At 38.5% G+C, this 26,786-nt stretch overlaps 1 protein-coding gene across 5 annotated transcripts; it reads left to right on the top strand.

Moving 5' to 3' along the window:
- On the top strand, positions 1-26,307 carry ARNTL2 (aryl hydrocarbon receptor nuclear translocator like 2). Of its 5 annotated transcripts, none has more exons than XM_027693540.1 (18): positions 3-246; positions 7,686-7,833; positions 8,927-8,962; positions 10,709-10,747; positions 12,402-12,488; positions 12,786-12,943; positions 14,093-14,172; positions 14,511-14,603; positions 15,584-15,701; positions 16,427-16,570; positions 18,180-18,420; positions 19,352-19,458; positions 19,592-19,742; positions 20,868-20,923; positions 21,600-21,708; positions 22,381-22,468; positions 23,578-23,686; positions 23,895-26,307. In XM_027693540.1, exons 1-18 carry the CDS (start codon positions 186-188, stop codon positions 24,029-24,031), a joined length of 1,962 nt encoding a protein of 653 aa, XP_027549341.1. In that variant the 5' UTR covers positions 3-185; the 3' UTR covers positions 24,032-26,307. The 5 variants fall into 5 exon arrangements, with proteins under 5 accessions (XP_027549345.1, XP_027549341.1, XP_027549344.1 ...); XM_027693542.1 differs by lacking the exon at positions 3-246 and adding an exon at positions 6,241-6,296; XM_027693544.1 differs by lacking the exon at positions 23,895-26,307 and having other exon boundaries at positions 1-246; positions 21,600-21,619; positions 23,578-23,688.
- The last annotated feature ends 479 nt before the right edge of the window (positions 26,308-26,786 follow it).

Raw genomic sequence — 26,786 nt, 5'->3', positions numbered from 1 at the left:
GGGGCGGGGAAGATGTCGGGGCGGGGGCGCTGAGGCGGCGCCGGGGGGAGCCTGGAGGAGCCTGGAGGGGCGGCCCCTGATCCCTCCCCGGGGCCGGCGGCTCCTCCTCGGCTCACCTCAGCTCACCCCCGCTGCATGCCGCCGGTGCCGGGGGCGCTGTGGAGCGGGGCGCGGGGCCGCCCGCCATGGCCGAGGCAGGAGCGGGGAGCGCCGAGGGCGCCGAGGAGGAGCGGCGGGCGGCGGAAGGTGGGAGCGGGGTCCGCCTGAGGGGCGGCCGGCGGGGGCGGCCGTGGGTGCTGTGTGTGGGGTGTGTCTCTCTGTCCGTCCCCCTCGGTGATGTGGCGCGGGCGGGTGTTGTTGTGGGGCCGGTGAGGGGCACTCTGGGGTTCCCGCCCTGTGCCCGGCGCCGTTCCGGCGCTGGTGGGGTTTTGTGTTTTGATTCCCGCCGGGCGCTGCTCTCCCGCCCAAGTTCCTTCCCAGGTGGATGTACCCGGGGCGCTCACGGGGAAACCACGGAATCCCGGGAGTAGGGTTGGAAGAGACCTCTGGAGACCATCCAGTCCACCAGGGCAGGGTCACCTGGGGCAGGTGACACAGGGACGCATCCAGGTGGGCTTGGAATGTCTCCAGAGAGGGAGGCTCCACGACCTCCCTGGGTAACTCTTCCAGTGCTCTGCCACCCTTAGTGTAAAGAAGTTCTTCCTCATGCTGAGGTGGAACTTCTTGTGTTTTAGTTTATGGCCATGCTTCTCGTCCTGTCGCTGAAAAGAGCCTGGCACCATCCTCTGGCACCCGCCTGTGTGATGGTCACTCAGTGCTGTTTGTTGCCATCATACGGACGTGATGTGCACTAAAAATCTCTTTGGGTTTTTTTTTAACTCACTATGTCGTTCATAATTTTTGGTAATACACTTACCCTTGCGTTCCTAATACTCTAGTATGATTTTTTTTTTTGGTAGGTAAACATAATTTAGTATTTTAGGTATAGTGATTCTGGCTTCTCTCTCTGTGTGTGTGTGACCAGGGTTTGATGTTCCTTCCTTGTTTTTAATCCTAAGTTTCTAGTACTAGAAAAACCAGGCTGGTTGTAAAGCAGAACCAGCAGCTGCTCCTCCTGCCTAGAAATGAGTTCGGTGCTTCCCCTCTGCGAGGAGAAAGGAGTGTTTTGAACGGGGTTTGGAGAAACAGGAGTGAGCCACTCCCTCTTAAGCCAGCGCTGCAGTTCTGTTTAGTTAGCACCGGCTCTTCTAGGCTTAGTAGTAGTGTTTCATAAACCTGTTGGGCTATGGGTGTTTTAATGTATATGGAGGCCCCGGTTGTCTCAAATAAGTTGACGTGTTTCTGTCTCTGCTGCTTGGTTGTCTAAATATCTGGGTAAAATTTTGTGGCAAATAATGTATTGTTTGAAAACAGAGTGAGGTGTTTTTCTGTAGTATTTTTGCAGTCTGTTGAACTGCTTAAACGAGGATTTGTTGGTTATATCGTGCACATGCTGTAAGGAAAGGAAATAAATAAAATAAAGAAAACCCCAAGTGCATGGATGTTTCCATTTACAGGTGGATTTGGGAAATCAATGTTTTATTGTGAAATAACCCCCCTCCTTGCTTTCTGTAGCTACCCATGTTTATACCTGTTCTTTTACTGGATTTTGAAGAAAAAAGTTTTGTGTTTGTTTGCTTTTAAGATACTTTTATCTTAATTGTATGTGGAATTAGGTCCACACTAAGATTGACTGCTTAATAGATTTTTTTTTTCACTTGGCTGTACATTACTGTTGGTACATTTGCACATTATGAAAAACAAACTCTAAACTGGACATTTGACAATTAGATGATTCCAAAACTCGCAAGGAAACAGCTACCCACCATTCCTTTAGGAGTGTGTGATTGGAGAGGACTTGTGGTTTGTTTTTTATTCATTAATGAGCTACGATGCATGAGACTCCTGATTTCTCTCAGAGGGGTTTTACCTGGTGTGAACCTGAAAGTGCCTGAGAAAGCAGGGTACCCTTTCAGGGCCTTGGGCAGTATCTTTTCATTAGCTGGTTACTGTCTTATTATAGTTTTTAATACACTAATAGGTTTGGCCAAATATTTGGTATTTGAAATCTGTTAAGTAAATGTGTTATTTAGTGGGTGAGCTGTTACTGTTGACTGATTCTCTTCTGAGTGGTGAAAATAAGCAAAAATAGAAGCAGAGAGTAATCAGTTGCCTCTGTTATTGTTTGATTTAAATGCCTATAATTCAGCATATTATAACTTTTCCTTTCGTTTGCTGATATTAAAAATAAATTCAACATTTTTTAATTTAACATAGAAGAGTTTATTCTCTGCATAGTGTTGTTCAGAAGATTCTGAATCCTCTGTCTCTTGCTCCTGCATTACAAAATTTGGGGAAGAATAAGCTGCTCTAGACTGTACATTTCTACTGTTTTCAGAACTCCAGTGAAAATTGTTGGCCCAGCTTTCCATGAGAGATACTGTGGGCAATGATCTTGCTGTAACCAGTCTGAAGATGCTTTTCATGATCTATTTAAAAAGTCTAGAATAAATTAATTAAAAATAACACTTAATACAACTCTCAACCCTGTTTAGAAAATATGGTTCTTTGTTTTCTACTGCAGTTCAGATCTGCAGGAGCTGTAAAGGGACATCACAGCACCTGTAACTTTCTTCCTCCTGCAGCACTGTATGTATGGAGGCTATAGGTATAGTTCTATCACTATCTAGTAAAAATCTGCAGTAAGAATTCATTGAAATAATTTTAGAAAAATAACTCCATGGTAAAATAAGGCAATTTCCATGACACAGTTACTTAACTCAATAGCTGTCCTCTCTGTGTGCTCCATGTGTAGATGGATATATCTAGGATTGCTCAGGTCATCAGAGACAAGGAATCACAGAATGATTTGGGTTGGAAGGGACCTTAAAAACCATCCTGTTCCAACCCCCCTGCCATGGGCAGGGACACCTTCCACTATCCCAGGTTGCTCAGAGCCCCATCCAACCTGGCCTTCAACACTTCCAGGGATGGGGCAGCCACAGCTTCTCTGGGCAACCTGTGCCAGGGCCTCACCACCCTCACAGGGAAGAATTTCTTCCCAATATCCAATCTAAACCTGCTCTCTGTCTGTTTGAAGCCATTCCCCCTTGTCCTGTCACTCCAAGCCCTTGGAAATAGTATTTCTCCATCTTTCCTGTAGGACTCCCTTCAGGTCCTGGAAGGCCACAATTAGGTCAACCCAAAGCTTCTCTTCTCCAGGCTGAACAATCCCAACTCTCTGAGCCTTTCCTCACAGCAGAGCTGCTCCATCCCTCCATCTTATATCTTAAAAAAAAAAAAGATGTGCATTATGACAGAACTCAATAAATTGCTGCTCCCTGGTTTGGTTTCCAGGGCAGTTTTGGTGTTACTGAACTGGACTCCTTTCAGGAGAAACTAAAGTAGACTTTTCTTGCAGCAAGGTCAGTGCTGCTCCAGTCCCACCCCACACATCCCCCAGGGACTGAACCAGGGGGTTCTCAGGCAGCTTTAACACACATGCACTGTGAGGATTTTTTGGCCCAGTGAACCAGAGTAAATGTGATTTAGTGTAAGCTCCCTGAACTGCTTTCAAATTAGAAACAGGGGCTTCTGCACCAGCTGCTTCCCCCTGACCTGCTGCTGTTCTGCCACTGATTTCCCACTGCAGATGCAGCCCAGGAGCTCCTGTGAGCACATTTCAATTTTAATAACTTATCTACTTACGCTGCAGAACCCTCCTGTGCCACTTCACAGCCACTTCCAACAGAATTTTGAGTTCTTTAAACTTGTCACAGCTGAAACTTCCAGCTCAAGGTTTTTGTGCGTGCCAGGAACATACCTTTGGAAAATCCACATTTTAATAGTTTGTGGCATCTGTGATCTTAGAAATTCAATTCAAAGCAGCTTCTTTCCTTCTGCCAGAAAGTGTTTCAAAATAGGAAGCTGGATTAAAAATTCCTTATTCTTGGAAAGGTTGTGCCAGTGTTACCACATTATTAACCACTTTTCTCCAAGTCTCATTTATCCTCAGACTGTGAAGGGTGTCACCATAAGTTTTATAACTGTACTTATTCATTGACATTTTATTTCAAGCCCACTTTGCTGCCATATCCTGATAGCTGGATTTGGATGCTATTTTTTAAACTGGCTCAGTGAGGGTTGACTGACAGCTTTTATATCAATTTATTAATACATACATCACTTGTATCCTTCTGTGTGTCTTGTATGCTTTCCTTCTGATAATTCTAAAAAGTCAAAATAATGTTTTGGTACTAAAGCAATGATTTAGGAAACCTTTGAGGAGGAAAAGGTGACCTTGCACAGGGGGGTGAGCAGGTCATGAGGTGATAGTGCATTAATTAAGGCACTAATTTTGAAAGACTGTCTTGGGCTTTGTGGCATGTGATACCAACAGATGCTGCAGAATTGCATGATAGTTCTGTAGCCACCTTGGGTGGGATTCATCTCACTCCTTTTTGATGTCCAAGTGTGGCTGTCCAAGTCTGAGCCAGTTGCTTTGGTTCTTGTGTAAAAGGTGGATCCTCTTGGGCTGCATCTCATGGAACCAACTGTAGGAATCTATTTTAGATGGAGATGAATCACCCTAGAACTGTTGTAGTCCATGTAGCCAACTGGAGGAATCTATTTTGGGTAGGGATGAATCACCCTGGAGATGTCTTCCCTCCAAGAGGGGCTGGAGTGGCCACTTTGGATGTGGACATAGTTGTTTGCTCAGATGAATCTCCCCTTTTATGGCTGGTGGAGTTGGGCCATAAGCTTTTTCTAATAGGTTGTGTTTGCTTAGGAACCGAAAACCTGCAAACTGTTGGTGGAGCAAACAGCTCAGGAATGTGGCATGTGATTGGAAAATGTTATTGGAAAAATGGGGAGTCTCCCAAGCCTTGTTTCTTTAATGCATTGCATGGGATTGACACAGAGGCTTTGCTGAACACAGGAATATGTTGATTTTGTGTGTCTATATCCCACCCCAAACAGCAGTTCCATGCAGCTCATTTGCAGTTGTTCACTTCTTTGCCAACCCCCTGGGGACTGGAATTATTATTTCTTTTCCTTGTAGAAAAACACAAGAGAGTGGGGTCTTGTATTTTGAGATGATAAGAACTGTGCATATTGATAATCATTCCTTAAATGCTTTCTTTGCCTGATTACAAAATATACTAACATTAGTGCTAAAATATACTACAATTAGTGTTAAAATAATAGTTTGGTGTTTTTCTGATACACTTACTGGGAATGAGCTATTTTTCCACATGGTGTATTTGTACTTCTTGGATGGTCTTTGCTTTTTCACAGCGAGAATGATTCCAGTGGGGGGTTTCCTGTATTATTTTCATCCATCCTGATGTGTTCAACATGCTTTTAGATTTTTGATTTTTAATATAGATAAGCTTTTAATATAGATATGCTTAATGCTGAGAGCCAAACATAGATCATAACAGACTTGTCTTTGAGGAACTATTCATTTGCCATTAAATTTCAGTTGTCAGTGTGCCAGGGGCTTTAACAATGGAATGAACAGTAATAAAAGTGTCATTTCTCCATGCTGGAGTTTTATTGGGCTTGCAAACCAGGCTAGTGTAAGTTATAGCCCTTGAGGTGGTAAAACACAACATCTCTGGTTGAATTAAACTGTTTCTAGTAGTTAAAAATGATTTTACAGGGAAATAATCCATCTCCCAAAGTGAGAGAGCTGGAGAAGAAATCTTTCATCCCAGACTCCACAAGGTTGACCCTCTCCAGCGAGAGAGAGGGAGCACCTTGGAATTACCTGGTGTAATGATAATTATTAGAGAGCCCTCAGAGATTATTTTAAATCACCTTTAGTGACTTCTCAGAGCTGACCTGGCCTTAGGAGCTGTTTCTACCCACTTCTTGCTCAGTGGTAGGTATTAAATTCCACAGAGCCACTTTTCTATTGTGCTTGGTAGTTCTGAAACTTTAAGTTGATTTCTTTCTTTATTTTTTTTGCACTGTTTAATTTTTAAGTGTTTCATTCGTTTGGTTTTTTGAAAATCTTAAAATATATATATAAAGAATAACAGTAATTCTGATAGTGTGATGGATAAATTGGGAAAACTGGAAGAGGCACTGGATTTTGCTCCTTTAAAGGGAAGTGGCTCAGAAAGGCTGGCCATCTGTGTGCACAGCAGTATTTAGGTCAGTGGGTCTGTGCTGTCCTGCTTTGTTCCAGGACGAAAGGATCTCTTGTGCTGGAGGCACTCCTGTCTTGGAATCATGTAGGTCTCTAGTTAGTAAGTACTCTTTTATGAATATTCATCATGTAGGATTATACTTTAGGAGCTTAATCCAATAATTATAGGATGCTGTGACCTCAGTGAGTTGAAACTACTCCTCTTAAGTAAACAGTTCCTTTGGAATCATTGACAATTTTTGTTCTATAATTGTGTTAATAACAGAAATATAAAATGAGAGACTATTAGGAAGAGGAGATTAATCATAAAAGTATTTCAAATGTCTACCATTTGTGCCTTGTAGTATTTAGCGTGTCATTTTTAAATATCTTTTTTATCATGTCATTTCTCTTAATATCTTTTTTATCACGTCATTTCTTTTAATCTTTTGAACATCCCTAAATTGAATATAATGTATATCTGAAGTAACTAAGTTTTCTTGCTGTTGCAGAAAGGCTGTTACTTATTTGTCAGATATTTCTTGATTCTTTGAGTTTCCACCTCTTTTTTTTGAGACTTCCTGTGTGACTTAATGAGTTAAAGAGCTTTCTAAAATAAAACAGGGGCTGACTTTGTGTCGTCTGACTTGACAGAGAGAGGATTAGTGGAAGACCAGGCAAGCTGTTGTTTGAGTATTAGCCTATATTCCTTTAACTCTCCAGAGTCATATTCCAGCAGCAAATGAAAACCTAGAAGGTCACTTTTATGGTGTAAGATTTGTTTACACCTGAGAGGAAAAAAAGTGTGCTTTGTATCATTCTTCTTGCACATTTTTACCTGTCTTTTACAGACAGCACAGATGCCAAAAAAAAGGAGGAAACTCACAAGAAAACATCCATTTTTTTCTTCCTGTTGGATTTTCAAAGTACTCACCTTGCCTTTTGCCCCCTTGTAGAAGTAGAAGATACTCCCTTCCTTAAATGACTTCTCTGTGTCTCTCATCTGCTCTGAGCATGTGAAGCCTAAAGGAGTTCCTACTTCAAGACCCTTCCAGCTTACATGACAAATATCCTGTGTAGTTGTGGATTTTATACCAGGAATGTAGCAAACTTGGATTTATTTTTTTTTCTATGCAGCTTGTTCTGAGGAACATAGCTCCCTATATATTTTTTAACTTTAATTTAGTTTGAGCCACAGTGTTTGGATCTGTGAACTCGTGCCACAGCTGTGATTCAGCAGGATGTCTGAGGTGCTGGGGGATTTAAGGAGGGGAGTATATATATTTTATATATATGTTTTATGTTGATGGGGTTGAGGAGATCATTACAGCACTGTGGGAAAACAATGCCCTCTTTGCTGTACTTAGGTTGGAGCAGTGCAACCTTTGTTTTCTGGGTCAGAGACCTGGAAACCACACACAGAGACCACTTCTTGTCCCAACTGGGAATCCCAATGGATCCATGCTGATGCAGCTCCTCCTGGACACTGAGCTTTTATTCCCGTTCACAGATAATTTCCCAGTAGATGGGAGCCCGTGTGTTGCCTCTGGAGTCTCCAGCCTCATGAATCCCATAACCAAGCCTGGCACCACCACTCCTTTCAATGCTCCTGTGCCTGAGATTCCCAGGAAGCGCAAAGGGAGTGATTCCGATAACCAGTGAGTAAATCCCTTCTCTCTGTGTCCCAACTTCAATTTTTACATTTTCTTCCAGATACGTTCTTTGGCAGCCCCCAGTTATTAAAACCAGTATCCTCTAATGCCATATCCTGGCCTGAAGTGTCTGGATAATGTCTTTAATGCTGCAGTTTCAATCCTACCTTTTTTTTTGTCTTTTTCCCCTTTTTCTCCCTCTGCTTTGTGTGCTGGCAAACACGAGTTATTAAATTGCTTGAAATCTCCCAAGCTCATCTGGAATATTACCTTCAAGCATGAAACCAGATTGTTAATTAAGCTCTTTGATCTGGAACTGCTGCTTCAGTGACCAAAGCAGCCACTGCCTTAAATGTGGGGACAGACCTGTGACCTAAAAATGGGGACTGTCCCATAGTTGTGCTCAGGCTTTTTAAGTGGCTCATACTTGTTTTCTCCTGATTTGTAGCTGCCAAACAGATGCCAGTTCACAAAAAAAAGTGATCTGTTCAAAGCTGTATTAATCAGGCAGAAGTGAGGGGCACAAGCTGGATTTAATGCATTACAAATATCTCCAAACTAGTGTGCAAAACCCATCTTTAAAAAAGGTGGGGGTAGGAAGTTTACATGTATTTGTGATTATTAAAGCAATTCTCTTTAATCCCTGCTTCTTCCATGTATATTCCATTGATCTACAGAATGTCCCCATGCTGTGGGTGTTGATGTAATTGTCAGCTTGGAGATTCAAATGTGTCTTGTGGATCCCTGAAAACTCCAGCAATAATTAGTTTCTGGGGGAAAAAAACAGGAACTCTCCATTCTTTTTCAGTAGCACTTGTGGGTTTTTACCCATTCAGTAGAAGTGTTGGTTCATCAGTAGAGTTTCCCTGAAGTTTGGATCTCTCTGATTAAAAAAATCATGTCCAAGTCGAAAAACTAATCGAAAAAGTATTAGTTTATAAGAAGTACTAATTAGGTCCTAAAAACTGATGTTCTTGCTGAAAGGAATTAAGTGGGGTTTCCACTAAAATTATTCTGTGACTTTACTTCCTTGGGTCTCTCAAGTCATCCTGTTGTGCTCCAAACTACATTTTGCTTACTTTATTTCCTCTTTCTGCAGGGATACAGCTGAAGTTGATGGTGATCCTCAGAAAAGGTACTTTTTATGAATGAATCCGTCTCTTTTGAGTGCTTATGGACATGTCACACTTCCCTTGATAAGCTGTGTGTTTCCTTAAGGAATGCTTCATCCAAGGGCAGGGCTTTGGACAGCACAAGATGATGAACAGGAGGGGGAGGTCCATCCAATGTTAAGGGTTCCTGGTACTTCTTTCCAAGACATTTCTCCCTGCTTCCAACTTCACCAGACTTGTTAGGATGGAAGTTAAGAATCGGAACAGATGAAAAGTACCTCTTAAATAAGAAGACTGAGGAGGTGAAGGAAAGGTCTCATATCCTTCTAGGGCTGGTGCATGTAAACATTTATGTTTGTTTTAACCTTTTTAAATGCTTTTTGGAATAGAACTATGTTAAAATAATGAGGTGGCAAACCAGACTTCAGACTGGCCGAGCAGCATTAGTAAAACCCTTTGTGTATCTGTGTTATGGGATGGTTAATGACATGGTTACTTTGTTGCAGTTTCTTTTTCTGCATCTGGATACCTTCCTTAAAAAATACATTTGTTTACAAGTAGCCATGCAGTGTTCTTTTTTGTGTGGAATAAGACTATTTCAGTTGGAAGGCACCTACAGCAATCAGCCTGAGCACTTCTGGGCTGACCAAGGGTTAAATCTTCTTGTTAAGGGCATTGCCCAAACTCCTCTTAAACACTGCCAGGCTCCAGGTATCCACCACCTCTCTGGGAGCCATTCGAGTGTTTCACCACTCTCTTGGGAAAGAAAAGCTCAGTAATGTTCAGTCTAAACTCCCCTGGCACAGCTTTGAACCATTCCTACGTGCCTGTCCCTGGATACCAGGGAGAAGAGCTCGGCACCTCCATCTACACTTCCCCTTCTCAGGAAGGAGGTCACCCCTCAGCCTCCTTTTTTCCAAACTAGACAAACCAGGAGTCCTTGGCCACACTTCTGGATGGATTCAGGGACCTTCACAACTTGACCAAACACCTCCTTATATTTTGGGCCCACAAGTACACCCAGGATTCCAGGGGAAGCCACAGCAGTGCTGAGCGCAGCAGGATAATCACCTCTTGGACCACCTGCTTATGGTGTTTGATGATCCCAGGATGTGGTGTTTTTACAAAAAAATAATAGTTATTGCTAACTTGTGTAAATCTGAACACAATGAAGAGAAGTCCCAGGGCCTTGCAACCTAAGTCCAACCTACTCCTGTGTTTGCATTTATCAATATTTATTGTGTTACAGACACTGTGACTGTGTGTCCTTTACAATTTTATCACATAGACTTTCCAGTCATTGCTGTAGGGTATAGGAAAACGCTTAATTTTTACTGTTTAAACTATAATTTAGGCCCAGTCTAGGCAAGGATTGCTTATTTCATCATCTGACAATAAGATATGAGAAATCAAAATGTGAATAGATGATCTCTCTTGTAAAATTTTAAATAAAAAAAAGTAAAATCAAGCTTAGACTGAAGTTATTTGAATGTTCCAATAATGTTGTTTTCTTCAGGTTACAAATAGCCCCATGATTCTGAAATATCCCCATAATATATTCAAACAACTGTGAATATTGGAAGTTGTATTTGGTCTCTTTCTATTATGCATCACTTGCTACACGAGTTTGGTTTTAGGAATTTTTGTGGGTTTGCTTTTGCCAGAGCAATAGTAAATTTGTAGCATTTTATGTCTTCTGAAATTTGTGGGAAGAAAGAAGTCCCTGGTATTAAATATGCAATGTAAAACTATATCTTATTTTTGTCTAGGAGTGAAGATGAAGAACATGTTAAAGTGAAAGATTTCAGGTACTGATTTACAATAGAAGTATGTTTTGCTAGTAAATAATGGGATTCACAGTAGTGAAATATGAGTTTGTGAAAACTCTCAAATATTTAACAGTATACTTTTCCCTTTCCCTGCTAATTGTATAGGAATTTTCTACTAATTTTAATAAAAGTTGCTGCAGAATATCTCAGAAGTTTTAGCAAAAACAGGAGAATAAAATTTTCAAGGTGAAAATTAAATGCAGAACATTCGAGTCATATATAAAGGGAGGAGCTGATGCTTCATTTGGGTGAATTTGAGAATTATTTTTTCTGGATTTGTCCACACCTGCAGATATTTAAAATTTATCCCACGTAGAAATGGATTCAGCTAAAGCACAACAGAGAATTCTCATCCTGGAACAAGTTTTTGTATAGGGAATTATTCAAGGTTTGCCACTGAACTTGGAATTCACATCAATTGAAATTCACTTGTAAGATGCATCCACAATTCAGCCAAATATTTTCAGCTGTAGACAAGCCACTTTGTAAAACTAGAGCTGTTCTATAAAATTGATTTAAAAATAAGTGTCTTGCATTTTTCATGTGAGCAGAGATGTCAAACCAGAAATCCATAATCCACTCAGCATCCTGTCAGAATTATTTATGTAGTGTGCTAACTAATAATTGTGAAGTGTCCCTGTAATCTAAACAAAATCAATGAAACTAAAATGTTCCAAGATATATTTACAGTTTTGTTTAACTTCAAAATGCATTTTTCTTCAGAGAGTATCCCAGATTGCTATAAAAGAAGATTATATTTAATGACTTTTGTGTTGTATGTTCATTTTTTTTCCTTGAGTTTTGTTTCATTAGTTGGAAGAAAAAAAATAAGAAGACTCTCTGGAGCTTTTCTTCCCAGTTGTGTTTTTCCAGTGTTTTTTTCCTGCAGCTTTTCTTCATTCCCCTTTGTAACTGAGAATGTAACAGAAGGCTTTTTGAATCATCCAGTCATCACCTGAATTTCTGCACCCACCTTAATTTTTTATAACTTCTTCTTGACCCTTGGAGATGGGAAAGGTTGTTCCCTTTCCTGGAAATGACTGTATCCGTCTTCCTGAGGTTCACAGTTCAGGGAGGAGACACAAGATAGTACTTGATTGTTCCTTCAATAAGGAAAAAGATGGGTGAACCTCTAAAGCCGAGCATAACTCCTACAATTAATTTTTTTTTAAAAAGGCTTTAGAGGGAGAAAAACTGATATCTTGGCAGAATGACCCAGAATCAGTTGTGTGGTGGAGGCATTTATTTTTCGGTGAAGTAATAAAAATAACAGACAATGAGGTCTTTAAAACTGCACTTTGTTCTTTCTCACCTTACCAGGAAAGGGAAAGTTTTCTGAGTTATTGTGGTAAATGGCACAAGGCATAGCTTTTTCTTTCAGTTGCCACTACATCTCTTAAAATCCCAAGGAACAGTATTGTTTGTTGCTGTGCTGGGAATAAACGCTTGTGTTTGCCTTCAATCTGAGGGGTTTTTGAGGGAATGAGTTACCAGGAAGACACTGCTTATCTCTAGGTGTTGAGAGTTGCATAAAACAGATTTCAGAGAGGCTTTAGCCTGTTCTGGGACATTCTTTTTGAAAAGGAAAAGAGCAGAATGAACACCCCATCCTACACCCCATCCCATTACACAGTTACAGAGATAAGGCCAGGAAGCAGAAATGTCTCCCAGGGATTCCTAAGGACATCCAGAGTTTTCCTCTGTACAGTAGGGTGTCCAGGTAATCACTTGGAAGCCAAAGGTCACAAGAATAATTTAACTTTTATAAGTCTTCATGGTCACATATAATCAAATTGTTCCTTGACAATGCTTTTCCTCCTCAGTTTTTCCCATCATTATTGTGACCATTTCTTTTGTTCAAGTGAATCCCATTCAGTTGTCCGAGTGTATGAAAATTGTTTCAGTGCAGTAGCACTTGTGGGGTGTGTTCCATGCCAAAATTGAACTGGTGAATGTTATGGGGGAAAAAAAAATCATGTGTTCTACATCTCTTTTTTTAAATGTTTTTTCTTCTTAGAGAGGCTCACAGTCAAACAGAGAAACGAAGGAGAGACAAAATGAATAATTTGATAGAGGAATTGTCTGCTATGATCCCTCAGTGCAACCCCATGGCCAGAAAGCTGGACAAGCTCACAGTGTTAAGGATGGCTGTGCAGCACTTAAAATCTTTAAAAGGTGGGTTTTAGGAAACTTAATCCTTGTTCTAACAGTAGTTAAACAGTGTATCTTCTTTGATCTCAAATAAATCAAGGATAACTCATTTTACATTTCCTTACCGTATTTAGTTCTGGGTCTGTTCCTCATTTAAATCTCCATCTGTATCTTCCAGAACTTAATGTCTTCTTTTTGCTTAGTACAGCAGAAAAAAAGCCACCCTTCAGTATCTGATATTTTCTGTCTTGCAGCCAAGTCATTCCTTGATTCTTTTTAAAAAGTCCAAGAGTCAAAAGGAAAGTTGCAAGACAAAACATACTTGAACGAAATGATTGATGGCTTTGATAACATTAAAGTCTTAAAAATTACATGTTAGAGAGCACCAAGAAAAAGAGTTATAAACTCCTGGTAGCCTCAGTCAGCTGGCAAAGTTAAAGTAATCATGGATCTCAGGGAATGTTTAGTGTCAGGATCAACCCAGGAAATATTCTTTCTTCTCCTTTTGCTATTGCTGGGGTTTGGGATTTATATTTTTTTTCCTCCCCTAAAAAAATTATATCCAAATGCAAGTTGCACATTGCATAGTCTGTCAACAGAACACAAGATTTTGGGGGTTTGCAATTTAAACAATCATCTACAAGAAATCTTCAGCTCAAACATTGATATTTTAACAATAGGATGTAAAAACTGGGCTTCACCCAGCACAGTTATATATATCCTCAAAGCAAGTGCTTTAAAAAAACACAAGATTCTCCGTGGAATTATAGTGAATGGTGACATTTGCTGGAAAGTTCAACTGCTATTTACCTCAAAAAATATCTAGAAAAAGTTATAGAAATGCTTGTAATGGATAAAAATTCTTTATTTTAGAGTGCTTGCCATGGGTACTAGAACAGCACATGCAGTGAGTCAGTCTCACTACATTTATTGAGACATTCAGTTTAACTACAATAGTGTGTTTTTTGGATTGTTGGCAATAAAAAATGGTTATGTACTTGTATGTTTGAGATTTTTTTTAATTTTTAGAATTCCTAGAACTTTTAATTATTTTTTTTTATTCAGCTGTTCTGATCACAGAGAAAAAATACAAAATATATTAGTATAACTACTTTAAAAGTAAATTTAAAATGTAACATCTGACATTATGTCTGGGATTAATCCATTTTCCAGGTTCCAGCAGCTCCTATTCAGAAGTCAGATATAAACCTTCATTTTTAAAGGATGATGAACTCAGACAGTTAATCTTGAGGGTAAGTGGAAGGAAACTCTCAGTTGAATGGTGTCCTTATTAACTTGAATTTTGTAACAAACTTTGCCCAGATCTGTAAATGACTCCCAAGTGAAGCTGGGCTTCTCTGGGCAACCTGTTCCAGGGCCTCCCCACCCTCACAGGGAAGAACTTCTTCCCAGTATCCAATTTAAACCTACTCCCTGTCAGTTTGAAGCCATTCCCCCTTGTCCTGTCCCTTGCAAATAATCCCTCTCCATCTTTCTCGTACCTAATTATAAAAATCAGGTTTAGAAGTGTGCTTTCTTGTAGTAATGTTTTAATGGCATGTTTTCAAAGACAGTATTTTTATATTTCCAGGCTGCAGATGGATTCCTGTTTGTGGTTGGATGCAACAGAGGAAAAATCCTGTTTGTCTCTGAATCAGTTTGCAAAATACTGAATTATGATCAGGTTGGTTATAGTTGAGTTTCTTGCTTTGCTTTTACCTTGCATTTTCTGAGAAATCTGAAAACTTGTACATTTTTATTATTTATACCATTTCTTGGACTTTCTTTGGTTTAAACCAGACCTTTTATATCTTTTCTTGGAATTTCTTTAAAGCTTCTTCAGAGTAAGGCTGAACATCCTGTAATAAAATATTTGCAGGTACACTCAGTGTTCCTGACCTGAGTAACAGCCCCAGATTTCAGCTCATCCTGAAGAAAACTGCTACTCTGAGAGGATAATTGGAAGATGTCCTAATTTCTGTGTGCAAGAGATTTTCTTTTACATAGTGAAGTGATTTTCAGGGGGTTTTTTTAGGCCAAGGAAAATTGGTAGTTCAGCAGTGGAGGTTAATTAAAGCTTTCCTTGGTGATGCCTTTATGCTTGGATGCACTGCATAACACATTGTCCACAAGAACGACCTGAATGGGACTCAGCCTGTGGAATAAGGGAAATAGGAAAAATATAAATAATCTTGATTAGTTGACCTTTAACATCATGGGCAATTACTACAAGTAATCAAGGCATGAGAATTTGTTCATGAATCTGTGACTTCTGTTTCACAAACAGAGGCTAAAACAGTCAGTGCTGCCATCTGGCTACTTGTATAACTTTAAAACCATTTGTGCTGCCTTCATTTTCTTCAGAAATGTGAGGATTTTCTTCATAAATGGGAGGATTTTCTTCACTAATGGAAGGATCACCAATCTGGACTCTGTTCCATACATTTATTTTTATCTTTTTTTTTTTTTTAAAGAAAAAAGCAAAACTATCCTTTTCAATTGAAGTGAAATGAATCATCTTAGGGGAACAAGCATTAAGCAGATTTCGTTTTTATTTTAAACTTCTACACTGACACTTATTTTTCTGAGATGAAGTAACACGTGTGGAGGCCCAAACTGGTGTGGTTCTCATCTCTTCTGGGTTTTGTTTTGTTTTTAAAACAGGCCAGTTTAATTGGACAAAGCCTGTTTGATTATTTGCATCCAAAAGATGTTGCAAAAGTCAAGGAGCAACTTTCTTCCTCGGATGTCTCCCCTCGGGAGAAGCTCGTGGATGGCAAAAGTAAGTCATATTTGAACTCAGATTATTTTTAAAGAGATGTCAGTAAATTTAGTTATTATCCAGGATAGATTAATATATTTTTATGTGCTTGGGTGTCCTTGTGACCCATTTGAATGTGTGTCTGCTGTTCAGAATGCATTTGCAGTTAAAAGTTAGCCCAGAAAAGAACTGATTTTAGATCGTAAGAATGACTGAGATTTGCACTGTTGAACATTTACCAAGCTGTGGTCTGACCTTTTTCCTACCAGGAACACTACTTTTTTTTCTTGTATTTGCTAGGTCTTGTCAATACAAAAGACCTGATGGGATAAAATACTCCAATATCAAGAATCCCTGTCTTCTCTGAAAATGCTAAGTGTCAATCCCAATGTAACCAAACTTTCCTCTGCTTGCAGTTATTTCTAATATGGAAAGCCTTATGTACTGTGCATCTCCAGGCTATTTTATAGCTGGCTTTTACAAGCATCTTTGTGCCAAAACCAAGTTGAAAGTTTATTAAAATACCACTCAAAATATCAGGAGGGGTTTAAAAAATAGTTTGGTAGCTTGTTTTTAATTCTGGAATCTGTGGGACAGCCATGTTTTATTTATTATTTAAGCTTAGCCTTATTTCATCGTAAGGCCAAGATTTATTTAGGAGAATGTAATACTAGAAGCTACATGTTTTCTGAAGTGTTGCTGTCTGATTTTGGGCTTTTTTAACTGCTTTACTGAATTTTTGTAAGCTGGCTTGCAAGTCCACACAGATTTCCAAGCTGGACCGGCTCGGCTGAATTCCGGGGCTCGCCGTTCCTTCTTCTGTCGGATAAAGTGTAGTAGGACCACAGTGAAGGAAGAGAAGGAGTGTTTGCCCAACCCAAAGAAGAAAGGTATTCAACCAGTGTAGATCAAAGGGGGGCTTTTTGTCTTGAAATTTGGTGTATTTAAATTCCAAGTTTAAATTCCCAGCCACTTCTGTGACCCTTGTAGTTCTCGCTGATCTCACAAAGTAGCTGTAGAGAAGTTTAAATTGGAAAAACAGTCTAATTGTACCCTTTCTGCTCCCTGTTCCCTCCTGGAAAAGAGGGAGGGAGGGAGTTACAGTGGCTGTTTAGGAGCATGTGGTCTATGGTGGTCAAATTTTAGAAGTCTCAGGGAAATATTTGAAAGAACTGGAGCAGATCAGAAGAATGAAACTAAATAACTTTATGTCTTGAAGATAACTGAGTGAATAAGGCCTGCAAACTCTACTATTTTGAAGGAAAAAAAAGCAAGTAAACCAACTTTTTTTTCTGATTTACTTTTTGTGTTGTGTGTATTTGAAAGTATGAGTTTCTCCTTTTTTACCCTTTTCATTGTAAAGTTATTTTATCAGTGTAATTCCATTCATTTTTCCAAGAATTGTAATTTAGTTCATATTTTGGTATGCCTGTACAGTAATCTACTCTTGTCAAATTTGCAGTGAGAATTTCAATTTTGAAATGTTATTTCCAGCTTCTGTTTAATACCTTAGTCTTGATTTTTGCAAAGGTGTGCTGAAATTGTTTGATCCTGAAAAAAACCCCTCCAACTTCTCTTTTTCAAAGTAACCTCTAACTGTTGAGATACACCACACAACTGTAAAATTTAAGAGGCCCATAATTGTAAGTAAAACAGAATTTGGTATCCCTTGATGTGTCAAATAACTCGGGGAGATAAGAACATAACTTGGATAAATGTTTGTCCCAGTTTCTCAGGTGCCTTCCCAACAAAGTCACAGTGGGATAACTCAGTTTCTCATTTTATGGAGTTGATAAGTGGTTTTTTTTCTAGTTGAGAGGAAATCAAACCTATGGAAAGCATAGAGATATCAGGAATGCTTTGGCATTTTTTTGGGGAAGACAGTTCCTGTAGGACATGTGAAATCATCTCTATGCCTTGATGCATATGAGGGTGTTTACATGTTATGTAGGTGACAAATGTGCTGTAATTTAAGACATGTAAAATATTTGTATTCCCAGAAAATTGTGGAATTCAGAAGCCTCAGATAAACAGAGAATAACCTGGATTGTTTTGGGTTGTTCACAATTGATTCTTTTAGCAGTTGCAGTAAGGATATGTTAAAATCATTGTGTTCACAAGGAATAAATTGATTTGGAAGCTGCAGAGGGCCTTTCCAGTGAATTTTAATGTATAATCCATATGAAACCATATAAAGACAAAGTGAGCTGTGGTTACCAGACTGTTGGTTTGCTTTTTTTTATTGTGACACTATGTTTGAACTGCCAACACCTATAACTTATCTTCCTAAATCTTACGTAGGGTTAGAAGCACTCTCTCCAGGTAAGCCAAAATTAAGTAGTACAAAACCAATTTAAAATTGCTCTGTAAAATTATCTATAGCCTTGTAGGTAAAAATAAAATGTAGTTGCTGGTCTCATGGCCAATAGAGTGAAAAAAAAAGTAGTTTGGTTTTCTTTTTGAACAATAACTGCTTCTTATTTCATTTCTTTTGATCAGATCACAGGAAATACTGCACCATTCACTGTACTGGGTACTTGAAGAACTGGCCTCCTAATGAGGTGGGAGTAGAAGAGGAAAATGATGTAGAAAAGGACAGTAGTAACTTTAACTGCCTTGTTGCAATTGGGAGGTTACACCCTTATATTGTTCCCCAAAAGAGTGGAGAGATAAAAGTCAAAGCAACAGAATTTGTTACACGATTTGCCATGGATGGGAAGTTTGTTTATGTAGATCAGCGGTGAGTGTTTTGTTCTTTGTGGAGAGAAAATGCTAATGACACCACTAATTAAATTTTCTGTCAGAACTGTAATTTCTTGAGCAGGACAGAATTTCTAATTAGAATTCTTGAAAAATTTTCAGAATTTTTCCTGCTGTATACAGGAAATATTTCAGTCTGAATCTATGAGTACTTAGGCTCTTGTTTTTTTTTCCCCAGACATAAAACTTAATATGTAGAAGTGTATTGTTCTACAGAAATGTGTTATAAAATGCACTCATGTACTTATTTATTCATAAAGAAAAATCTCAAGTTAGAGCTTCATAGCTCTGCATATGACTAAAGTAGTAGACATTTAACCAAAAGTTATTCTTAAAATCCTGCTGTTTGGGACAAATATGTCTGAGTGAGGTACCAAATTATTTCATTAGAAATGAAAGCTAAGAAGTTCCTCTTTTTTGAACTTTCTGAAACAGACTTTTATTTGTTGTATAGACTGAGTATATTTTATTTGTTGTATAGACTTTGCATTTTGAATTTCATTATTGCCACTGGAGATTGTGTTGCTTTCACTCATCTGTTCTTTCACCTGAAAGTGTCAGTGTAACCTTATTCCTTGGAGTGGCAGAGCAAAATTCAATTACTGAGCTTTTTAATTACTCCTTTTGTGTGACCAGTTCTCTGACTGGCTAATTATGACCTAATCACCATAAGTATTTTGTGTGAACATGTAGTTTGTTTGTTTAAACACTGGGGTTTTTTGTCTTTCAATTGCCATTTATTGCAAATGGATAATTTGCAGTGAATTGTTCTTTCAGAGCTGTATTAATGCTTTATTTCTTTTCCCAAACACTGTTTCTTTAAATATTAATTTTCTGCTTTACCTGATCCTGAAAATAACAGTTTTGCAATTTTTTGAATCCTCTGGAGTTCATGTTTTTGTTTCTCACAGTGCAACAGCAATTTTAGGTTACTTGCCCCAAGAGCTTCTAGGAACTTCTTGTTACGAGTACTGCCACCAGGATGATCACAACCATCTAGCTGAAAAACATAAAGAAGGTACAAAATAATATCATTAAAACACTAATTATGGAAGTTCACCAAGTCCTGAGCCTCCCTCCTGGTGATTTGCTTTTTAACTTCACTTTCCTAAGCATAAATATGGTGACTATAACTTTCCTTTCTTATCTAGTGCTGCAGAATAAAGAAAAAGTCTTTACAAATTCCTACAAATTTAGAGCAAAAGATGGGACTTTTGTTACTTTAAAGAGTCAGTGGTTTAGTTTCATGAATCCATGGACCAAAGAACTGGAGTACATCGTGTCAAACAACACTGTGGTATTGTAAGTAATTCCTATCAATCTCCATGTTGTTTTTTTGTCTTAATTACAATTAGCATTAGCAGAGAGCAGCCTGTTTAAGAAGCAGAACAAGGCTGGAAAATATCAACACAAAAAGGGGCTGAGTAACCTGGACAAACATTTTTTGACCTTTACCAGCTATTTTTATTTCAGCCCTAAGTCATGGATTTGACTTTGAAAACTCTGCTGTTTCCTGGTAGGGAAAAATGAGGTGAAAGAATTTCTTCTTGGAGGAAAGGAAGGATCTTTTAAGAAAAGGAGATATGAGTAAATGGACATGTTGAGTTAATTCTGCTTTTCCTGCTTGGCTTTACAAGACTTCCTATGTCATTTGACCCATTTTTAAGGGCTCCTCCACTTACCAGGTGTCAGAAGGTGGAGAAGAATAATCGATAGATACTCTCCAAATTGACAGCCTGTGGGACAGTAAATAGATGTGTTCAATTCTTCTTTTTTACTTTTAATTCTTCTTTTTCATTCTCCTTGTGATGGAGCAATAATTTGGATTGTTCCAGTGATACTGGGGGACAGAGAGGATTTTAATTCCATTAAAATCCAAGTTGCCAAGGGGGCCTTTTCCTCGTTCTGTATCTGGCTCATGCCTTAAGTCAACATCACCCACCTATTTTTCCCATGTCCTTTTTCCTCAAGAAGACAGAGAAGAGCAGTTAAGACACTCAGTGCTGGGCAGCAGCCAAGGGACACTTTTGCCTGCCCTTGGAAATCTGTCTGGAGGAGGGAAGGGAGGCAGCCACTGACCTGTCCTTGTAGCACTTGTTCCTGGTTACCTGCTCTCCCTCAGAGAATTAAATTCACAGTCTTGTTCTCTTGCCATGGAACACAGACAACCATCTTGGCTTTCTTTTTTATTTGGAGAATAAGTGGGAATCAATATTTCACCCAGAAACAGTGCAAAGGATTGAACATTGAAATGTGTAAGGAATCTCTCATTTTTGCTACTTTGAGGATGTCAGTTTTTATTCTGTGTGAAGTATTTTTGAAATCAAACGTAAATGTGCTGGATTTTGCCCTTGAAAAATCAGCTGATTTTTTTTTGTGGTTTGTTTTTGTGTGTGTGTTTGTTTGTTTAATGTATGTAAATCTCAGAGGTCATAAGGAATCAGCTGAAGAAGAGGTTCTCTACAGTTCCCAGCCTGCAGAAGGCAAGTGTTGCTTCTTACAGTTATCAGACGTGCTTTTCCTGATCAGTCATTTCAGATTTATTCCCTCCAGGAATTTTTTTACTCTAGATTGTGTGCAAGGAAGGATTAATTTTTTTTTTAAAGCTAATTCTGGTGACAGTTTCTAGCTACTTACAGCATCCTAATTCATATCATTCACAGAACTGTAAACAGAAGCATATTTTTAATTTCTAGCAGCCTCTGTTGTAGCAAGGATTTTGTTTGGTAGGATATTATGCTTCTGGCACAGAATTTATTCATATTTTATCCACTTTTCTGATGAAATGCAGTTGTGCTCTGAGTTTACCTGTTGAATACAGAGCAGTACTCATAGATACACATTTAGTTAATATTTTTTTGTGACAAATCAAAGGGTTTTTCTCCCTCATATGCTTTGCATTGTCTGTGAGAGAGGCTGGAGGTGGCAGTAATTAAAGCTAATTTCACTACTGGAGAGCAACAGTTTTCACAAATACATTATTCACTTGGCTTTATATTGCAAATGAGGCTCACAACACCCTCCCCCATGAATCAGTGTTTTCAAGAATTTAATTTCTGAAAATAAGAGATACAGAACAAAAGCTGCTTTAAAATGAATCCTTGCTGTGCAACTAAACTGCTACAGATTTAAAGCTTTGGGTTTTTTTTTTATCTCTAGATGCTGTAAAACAGTCTTTAGTAAGTGTACCTGGAATGTCCTCTGGAACAGTCCTTGGTGCTGGAAGTATAGGAACCGAAATTGCAAATGAAATATTAGAGTTGCAAAGGTAATAAATGCTCAACATCATCATTGGGCTTTTAAACAAAGGTGGGGAAGAGCTTTATATGATATGTGGGGGTTGCTCAGGTTTCATTTTTATTAAGTGCATCAAATATTTTGAGGCTGAGCAGTGGCATTGTGAGATACCAGTTCTAATCTAATGTAGTAAAGGCAGAACACATCCCTGGTGTGGATAAATAGTTTTGTTCTGGCCATGCCAGTTTCTTTGAGGAAAGGATTATTTAACTGTGACTTCCAAAGTGTTACTGTGGTGCAGCTGCTTCACATGGTGTTGAATGGGGTAGATAAACCACTTGGGACTGGGAAATTAGTTGTCTGAGGGTAGTGTTTATGTTTTTCTGGTAGGAAAACTCTCCTTGAAACACTTGCATGGCCTATGTTGTCCCTGAATGTAAACCTGTTTCTAGTCCCAACTCTTCCAGGAGTTAAGGCTTCATCAGAAAGTCCAACCACTCTTGTTAAGGTCAAATTTAGGGTGATAGTAATATCATCTCATCAGTTATCTGAGTGTTAGTTAGAATTTAAGACCTTGGTGTCTCAAATTACCTGACCAGAGCTTCATCACTGGGGAGCTCTGCTGGCTTCTGCAACACCAGGGCTGTTTTTCAGTGTTTGATTAATGGGACCTGGTAAATCAACTAAATATATGCAATTTTAGGTTGCATTCTTCACCATCAGGGGAGTTAAGTCCATCACATCTCCTGAGAAAGTCCCCTTCTCCAGCTTTACCTGTGAACTGCAGCGATGTGAGTATGGAACTGCTGTAAAAATCTAAAATTACAGGGTTAATATCAGTCACCTCTTCAGTCTGACAACCTGAAGATCACCTCTGGTTTTCTCTCACTTGTATTTTTAATCTTTATGTTCTTGAAGACCCTTTAAAAAAATCCATGCTGTTTTGAAATGTTTAAAATTGTGACTTTGAAGGTGTTCCAGTAGTCTAAAAATTGTTAGGACATGCTGTTTTGCTAATTTTGTGGTGCTACACACACTAATAACTTTATTGTAATAACTTATTAACCATAGCTGTGGAATAATTAACATATTTTTTAACCTAACTATATTTTCTATTGTATTATGTGTGCACTGTGTGAATAAACATTTACCTCTCCATCAGCACTTTTTGAAGGTAAATTTCTTTCCACCTGAAGACAATTTATCATCCCACTGAAATTTTCATTTCCTAACAACACTACTCTGGACTAGGGATTGTTTTGGCTTCTTCCCTTTTCTTATGATCAGTTTCCCCTGTGTTACCACAGATTTCTCTGCCAAATATTAGTTGATTTATATATACTGAACTCTAAATCATGCAGCATCTCATCATAAGGATAATTTCACTGTATTCACTGAAGGATTTTCTTTATTCTGTGCTTTGGTATCCCATTTGTTCCCAGAATACTTCTGGAAAGCATTTCAACTTTATTAATTCCCTAGTGGAAATCAGGCAATCCAAGAAACTCTCCTGCTAAATCTCATGTGTGTGTTACATAAAAAAATGGGGGGAAAGTAAAAAATATTATTTTTTTCTGATTTGTTTGGGTTAGGATGATTTTCATCTCAGTTGTTGCTATGATTAGTATAGTTCAATGCACATAGAACATGGTAGGTATGAGTTGGGGTTTTTTTAATCTTTTAGCTGGACGTTGACAAACCTGTTGCTGGGAATTTGTAGTTTATAGTGGACATGGAAATTATTTTTAAATGCAGAAGATCTGCCTGTTGATTCCCATTTTTCACTTTCTCTATTTAGTTCTTCACAATCTGACAACAATTTAGAATGTTCCTGTCATGTAATAATTGTGACTAAATTTAGGATTTAATTCTGTCCTTTTCATTCCTTCTGTTCTTTCAGGTGCCAAATAAAGAGTTGATCCAGTTATGTCCTTCAGAAACAGAAGTTCTGGAGAATTCCGAACAAACCCGGGGTGCTATTCCATTTCCCAACAATGAGCCTCTCCTCAGTAAGATTGATTTCTCTTGGGGATATTTTGGGAGCTTTTTTTTTTTCTTTCTCCTTATTAAGCTTGTACAAAAACCCAACCCCACCAACGTTAGGAAAAGGGTTTAGACTAAAAGGGGGCCAATTTAGGTGCTGTTTAAAAAGAGTGACGTTTTGAAAGTTCTTTGTGCTTCTTCCTGCTTATGCTGATGTTTTAATCCCTTTTCCAGGTGGGAATTCCCAGCTGGACTTTGATGCAATATGTGAAAATGATGACACTGCCATGACAGCTCTCATGAATTACCTGGAGGCTGATGGAGGCCTTGGGGACCCAGCTGACCTCAGTGACATCCAATGGGCTCTCTAGTGTTGCTTTTTTGGGATAAGAAGGAATGTAAAACCCATAATGCACAACAACCACACATCCTCAGTACTGTATTATAGTTTTTTTAATGTCTCAGTTGGATTCAAACTTACTGTCTATATATATTTTTAAAGACTGAAGCCTTGTTCAGAGAGACACAACTTCTGCTGCACCTCTGGAAAAATGCAATATTTTTTTTCATAATGAGGAAACCTTGAAATTTTAATATTGAACCATCTGTAACTGGAATGCTTAGAACACATTAGTATATTTTTGCTAAGAAGCTTTAACCAAAAGGTACTGTACAATGTACAGGAATACTTATTTCTTAGTTTTAATACTTAAACTTTTATTTATTGGTTTTGTTTCAAGCAGTAGAATATTGGTTATCCATGTTACCTTCTGTAGAACCTACTGTACTTGTATGGTTTGAGGATATTTGTAACTATTAAATTTCATGGAAATGGTGATTTGCACACACTAGAGTTGTCAAATGAGGTGTTGTGATTCTCAAATGATGCAGTTTGTGATTCCTTGCCCTTCTCAGCAGTGCAATTTTTGCAGTCAAAAGTGAAAAAAAAGAAAACAGATCTGGGAATAAAGGTTGGAATTGGATCCCCAGAACAAACAGAACAGAATGGTGTGAGGAAAAACAGTCATTTTCCCAGCAACCAACATGACAAGGGTATGAGAAAAGAGCACCAAACTTTTTAATTACTATTTTGTATTGTTTTTAATGCATTTTTAGTGCAGAGAACCCGAGACAAACAATGCTATAACTGTAATAAAGCACTTTGCTCTTCTCCCAGGTTATTTTCTAACTAGAAAAGTCTGACCAGCCTGTCTTGGTTCCAGAGTGAGACTTGCACTGTCTGTTAGTGAAAAAATGTTAAATTCTAGAGCCTCTTTTATAGTCTCTATGTTTTTGGAGATAAGGAGAACTTTCTATTGCTTGAGTCTGTGACTTTTTCAAACCTCTCTGTAATATGGCCCTGTCTGTAAGTCAATGCTATGCAGGGTGATCCTTTGGGGGGCAGCTTTTGCAAGGATTGGATCCCACTTACAGCCAATGACTCAAGAACATGGCACTTTATAGCTTTTATTAGAACAGTATAGCATTAATATATAAGGTGGATCTTTTTATCTCTGGGTTAGACAAATTTTTGCATAGTTTTTTCCCATTTTCTTGGTTGTTTTTTTTTTTTTAATTCAGGTAATGAAAGGAAAGCATTTGGAGATATTTGAGATGTGCATCTTTTAACAGAGACATTTAAACACAGGTACTACCACGAGCTCTATGGCATTTAACAGCCCAGGGCAGTCTGTTCCAGGGATTTTTGGGAAGGCTGGAGTGTGGGAGCACATGGATGTGGTAAACACTAGATGTCCCCCTTGTCCTGCTGGTAACCACCACTTGAACTGGCTCCCTGTTGCTTGACAGAGGAGCTTTATATCTTACAGATATGACTTTTTTGGCACACAAGGAATTTTTTTGGTGATGTCCAGATTTGTTGGGTTGATTTCTCTTTTTTTTTTTTTAAAGTCTATATTCTTGCTTTTGTCTTCCCCCCCACCACCAAACCTGGGGCCAAAATGATCAGTTCTCTGGCTTTTTTGAAATGAACTTTTCTGTTTTTTCACACAAAAAATAAACAGGCACTTTCTAAGAACTGATAGAAATCTATTTGCATAAAGGAAATTTGAGAATTACAGGTTTTGCCATTGTAAAATGCATTTTCTTTTTTCTACACTAGAAGTAAATTCTAAATCAAGCAAGAAATACAGTAGTTAATAGACAAGTGACTACATAAATAACTTAAAATTATACAGACTTTACATAGTTTTTTTTTTAACTGGATTAGTTTGAAAATGGGGCAGCTGTTGTTACTGAAGGAGCATATTAGTTCTTTCCCAAGATTTATGTAAGTGTCTTTAGTCAAACCATTATTTTGGGATTCCTGGCTTTCCCTAAAAAAATAAAAACAAACCTGTAACTTTCTTTTGCAGTCAATGATCAATATTGTGGCTCTTGATTCATTTCCTAGATTCTCCCTTTACTATTTGTGAATTTTTCTGGCTTACAGAAATCTTTACAAGAAAAGGTATCACTTTGTAAATATTTATGGTGAACTGAATAGATATTTTTGAATACAGCTGAGATAGTTTGTGCTTATTTCTGTTTGTATAATAACACAATTCTGGTAAGACATAGTGTGTTCTTTGGTGCAGGTAATCAGAGGATGTGGTTAAATCAGGTCAATAAATGTTATTTTGATGCACTGCTGTTATTCTGCTAACAATTCTATCTAATACTGAAGTTAAATAACAAATAATCCTACTTTCAGATCTCAAGGTCCTTCCCTAAAAATATAAATGGGAAGACTGAACTAATCTGGTATCTGTGTGATATTCCCCACACAGTAACCTTGTAATCCAAACTAATGTGCGTTTTTTAGGTACTAAACCTCCCCTGATGTTGCAGTTTAATTGGGCTGGCTCTGGAGAGGAGCTGCCTGCAGGCTGGACCTGGGAGAGGCTGTTGAGCACATGGATATGATCCTTAGGGAATCGTGTGGCAGGGAGGTGTGGTAAGTGATAAAGCAGGTGTCAACAGGCTCTTAAAGCCTGCTGAGTTATCAGGGTTGGACTTGAGATTTGTTACTGAGGACATAAGGAATTAAAGATAAAAAAATCTTGATGGGAGATGAGTTCTGACGAGCAGCTTATTATTTGGACAACCAGTTGCTGTGTTGACAGG

Source organism: Neopelma chrysocephalum, unplaced genomic scaffold, assembly GCF_003984885.1.
Source record: "Neopelma chrysocephalum unplaced genomic scaffold, ASM398488v2 Primary Assembly neopelma1_92, whole genome shotgun sequence".
NCBI classification, from domain to species: domain Eukaryota; kingdom Metazoa; phylum Chordata; class Aves; order Passeriformes; family Pipridae; genus Neopelma; species Neopelma chrysocephalum.
The sequence above is the reverse complement of the archived record's forward strand: the minus strand, read 5'-3'. Positions and strand labels throughout refer to the sequence as shown.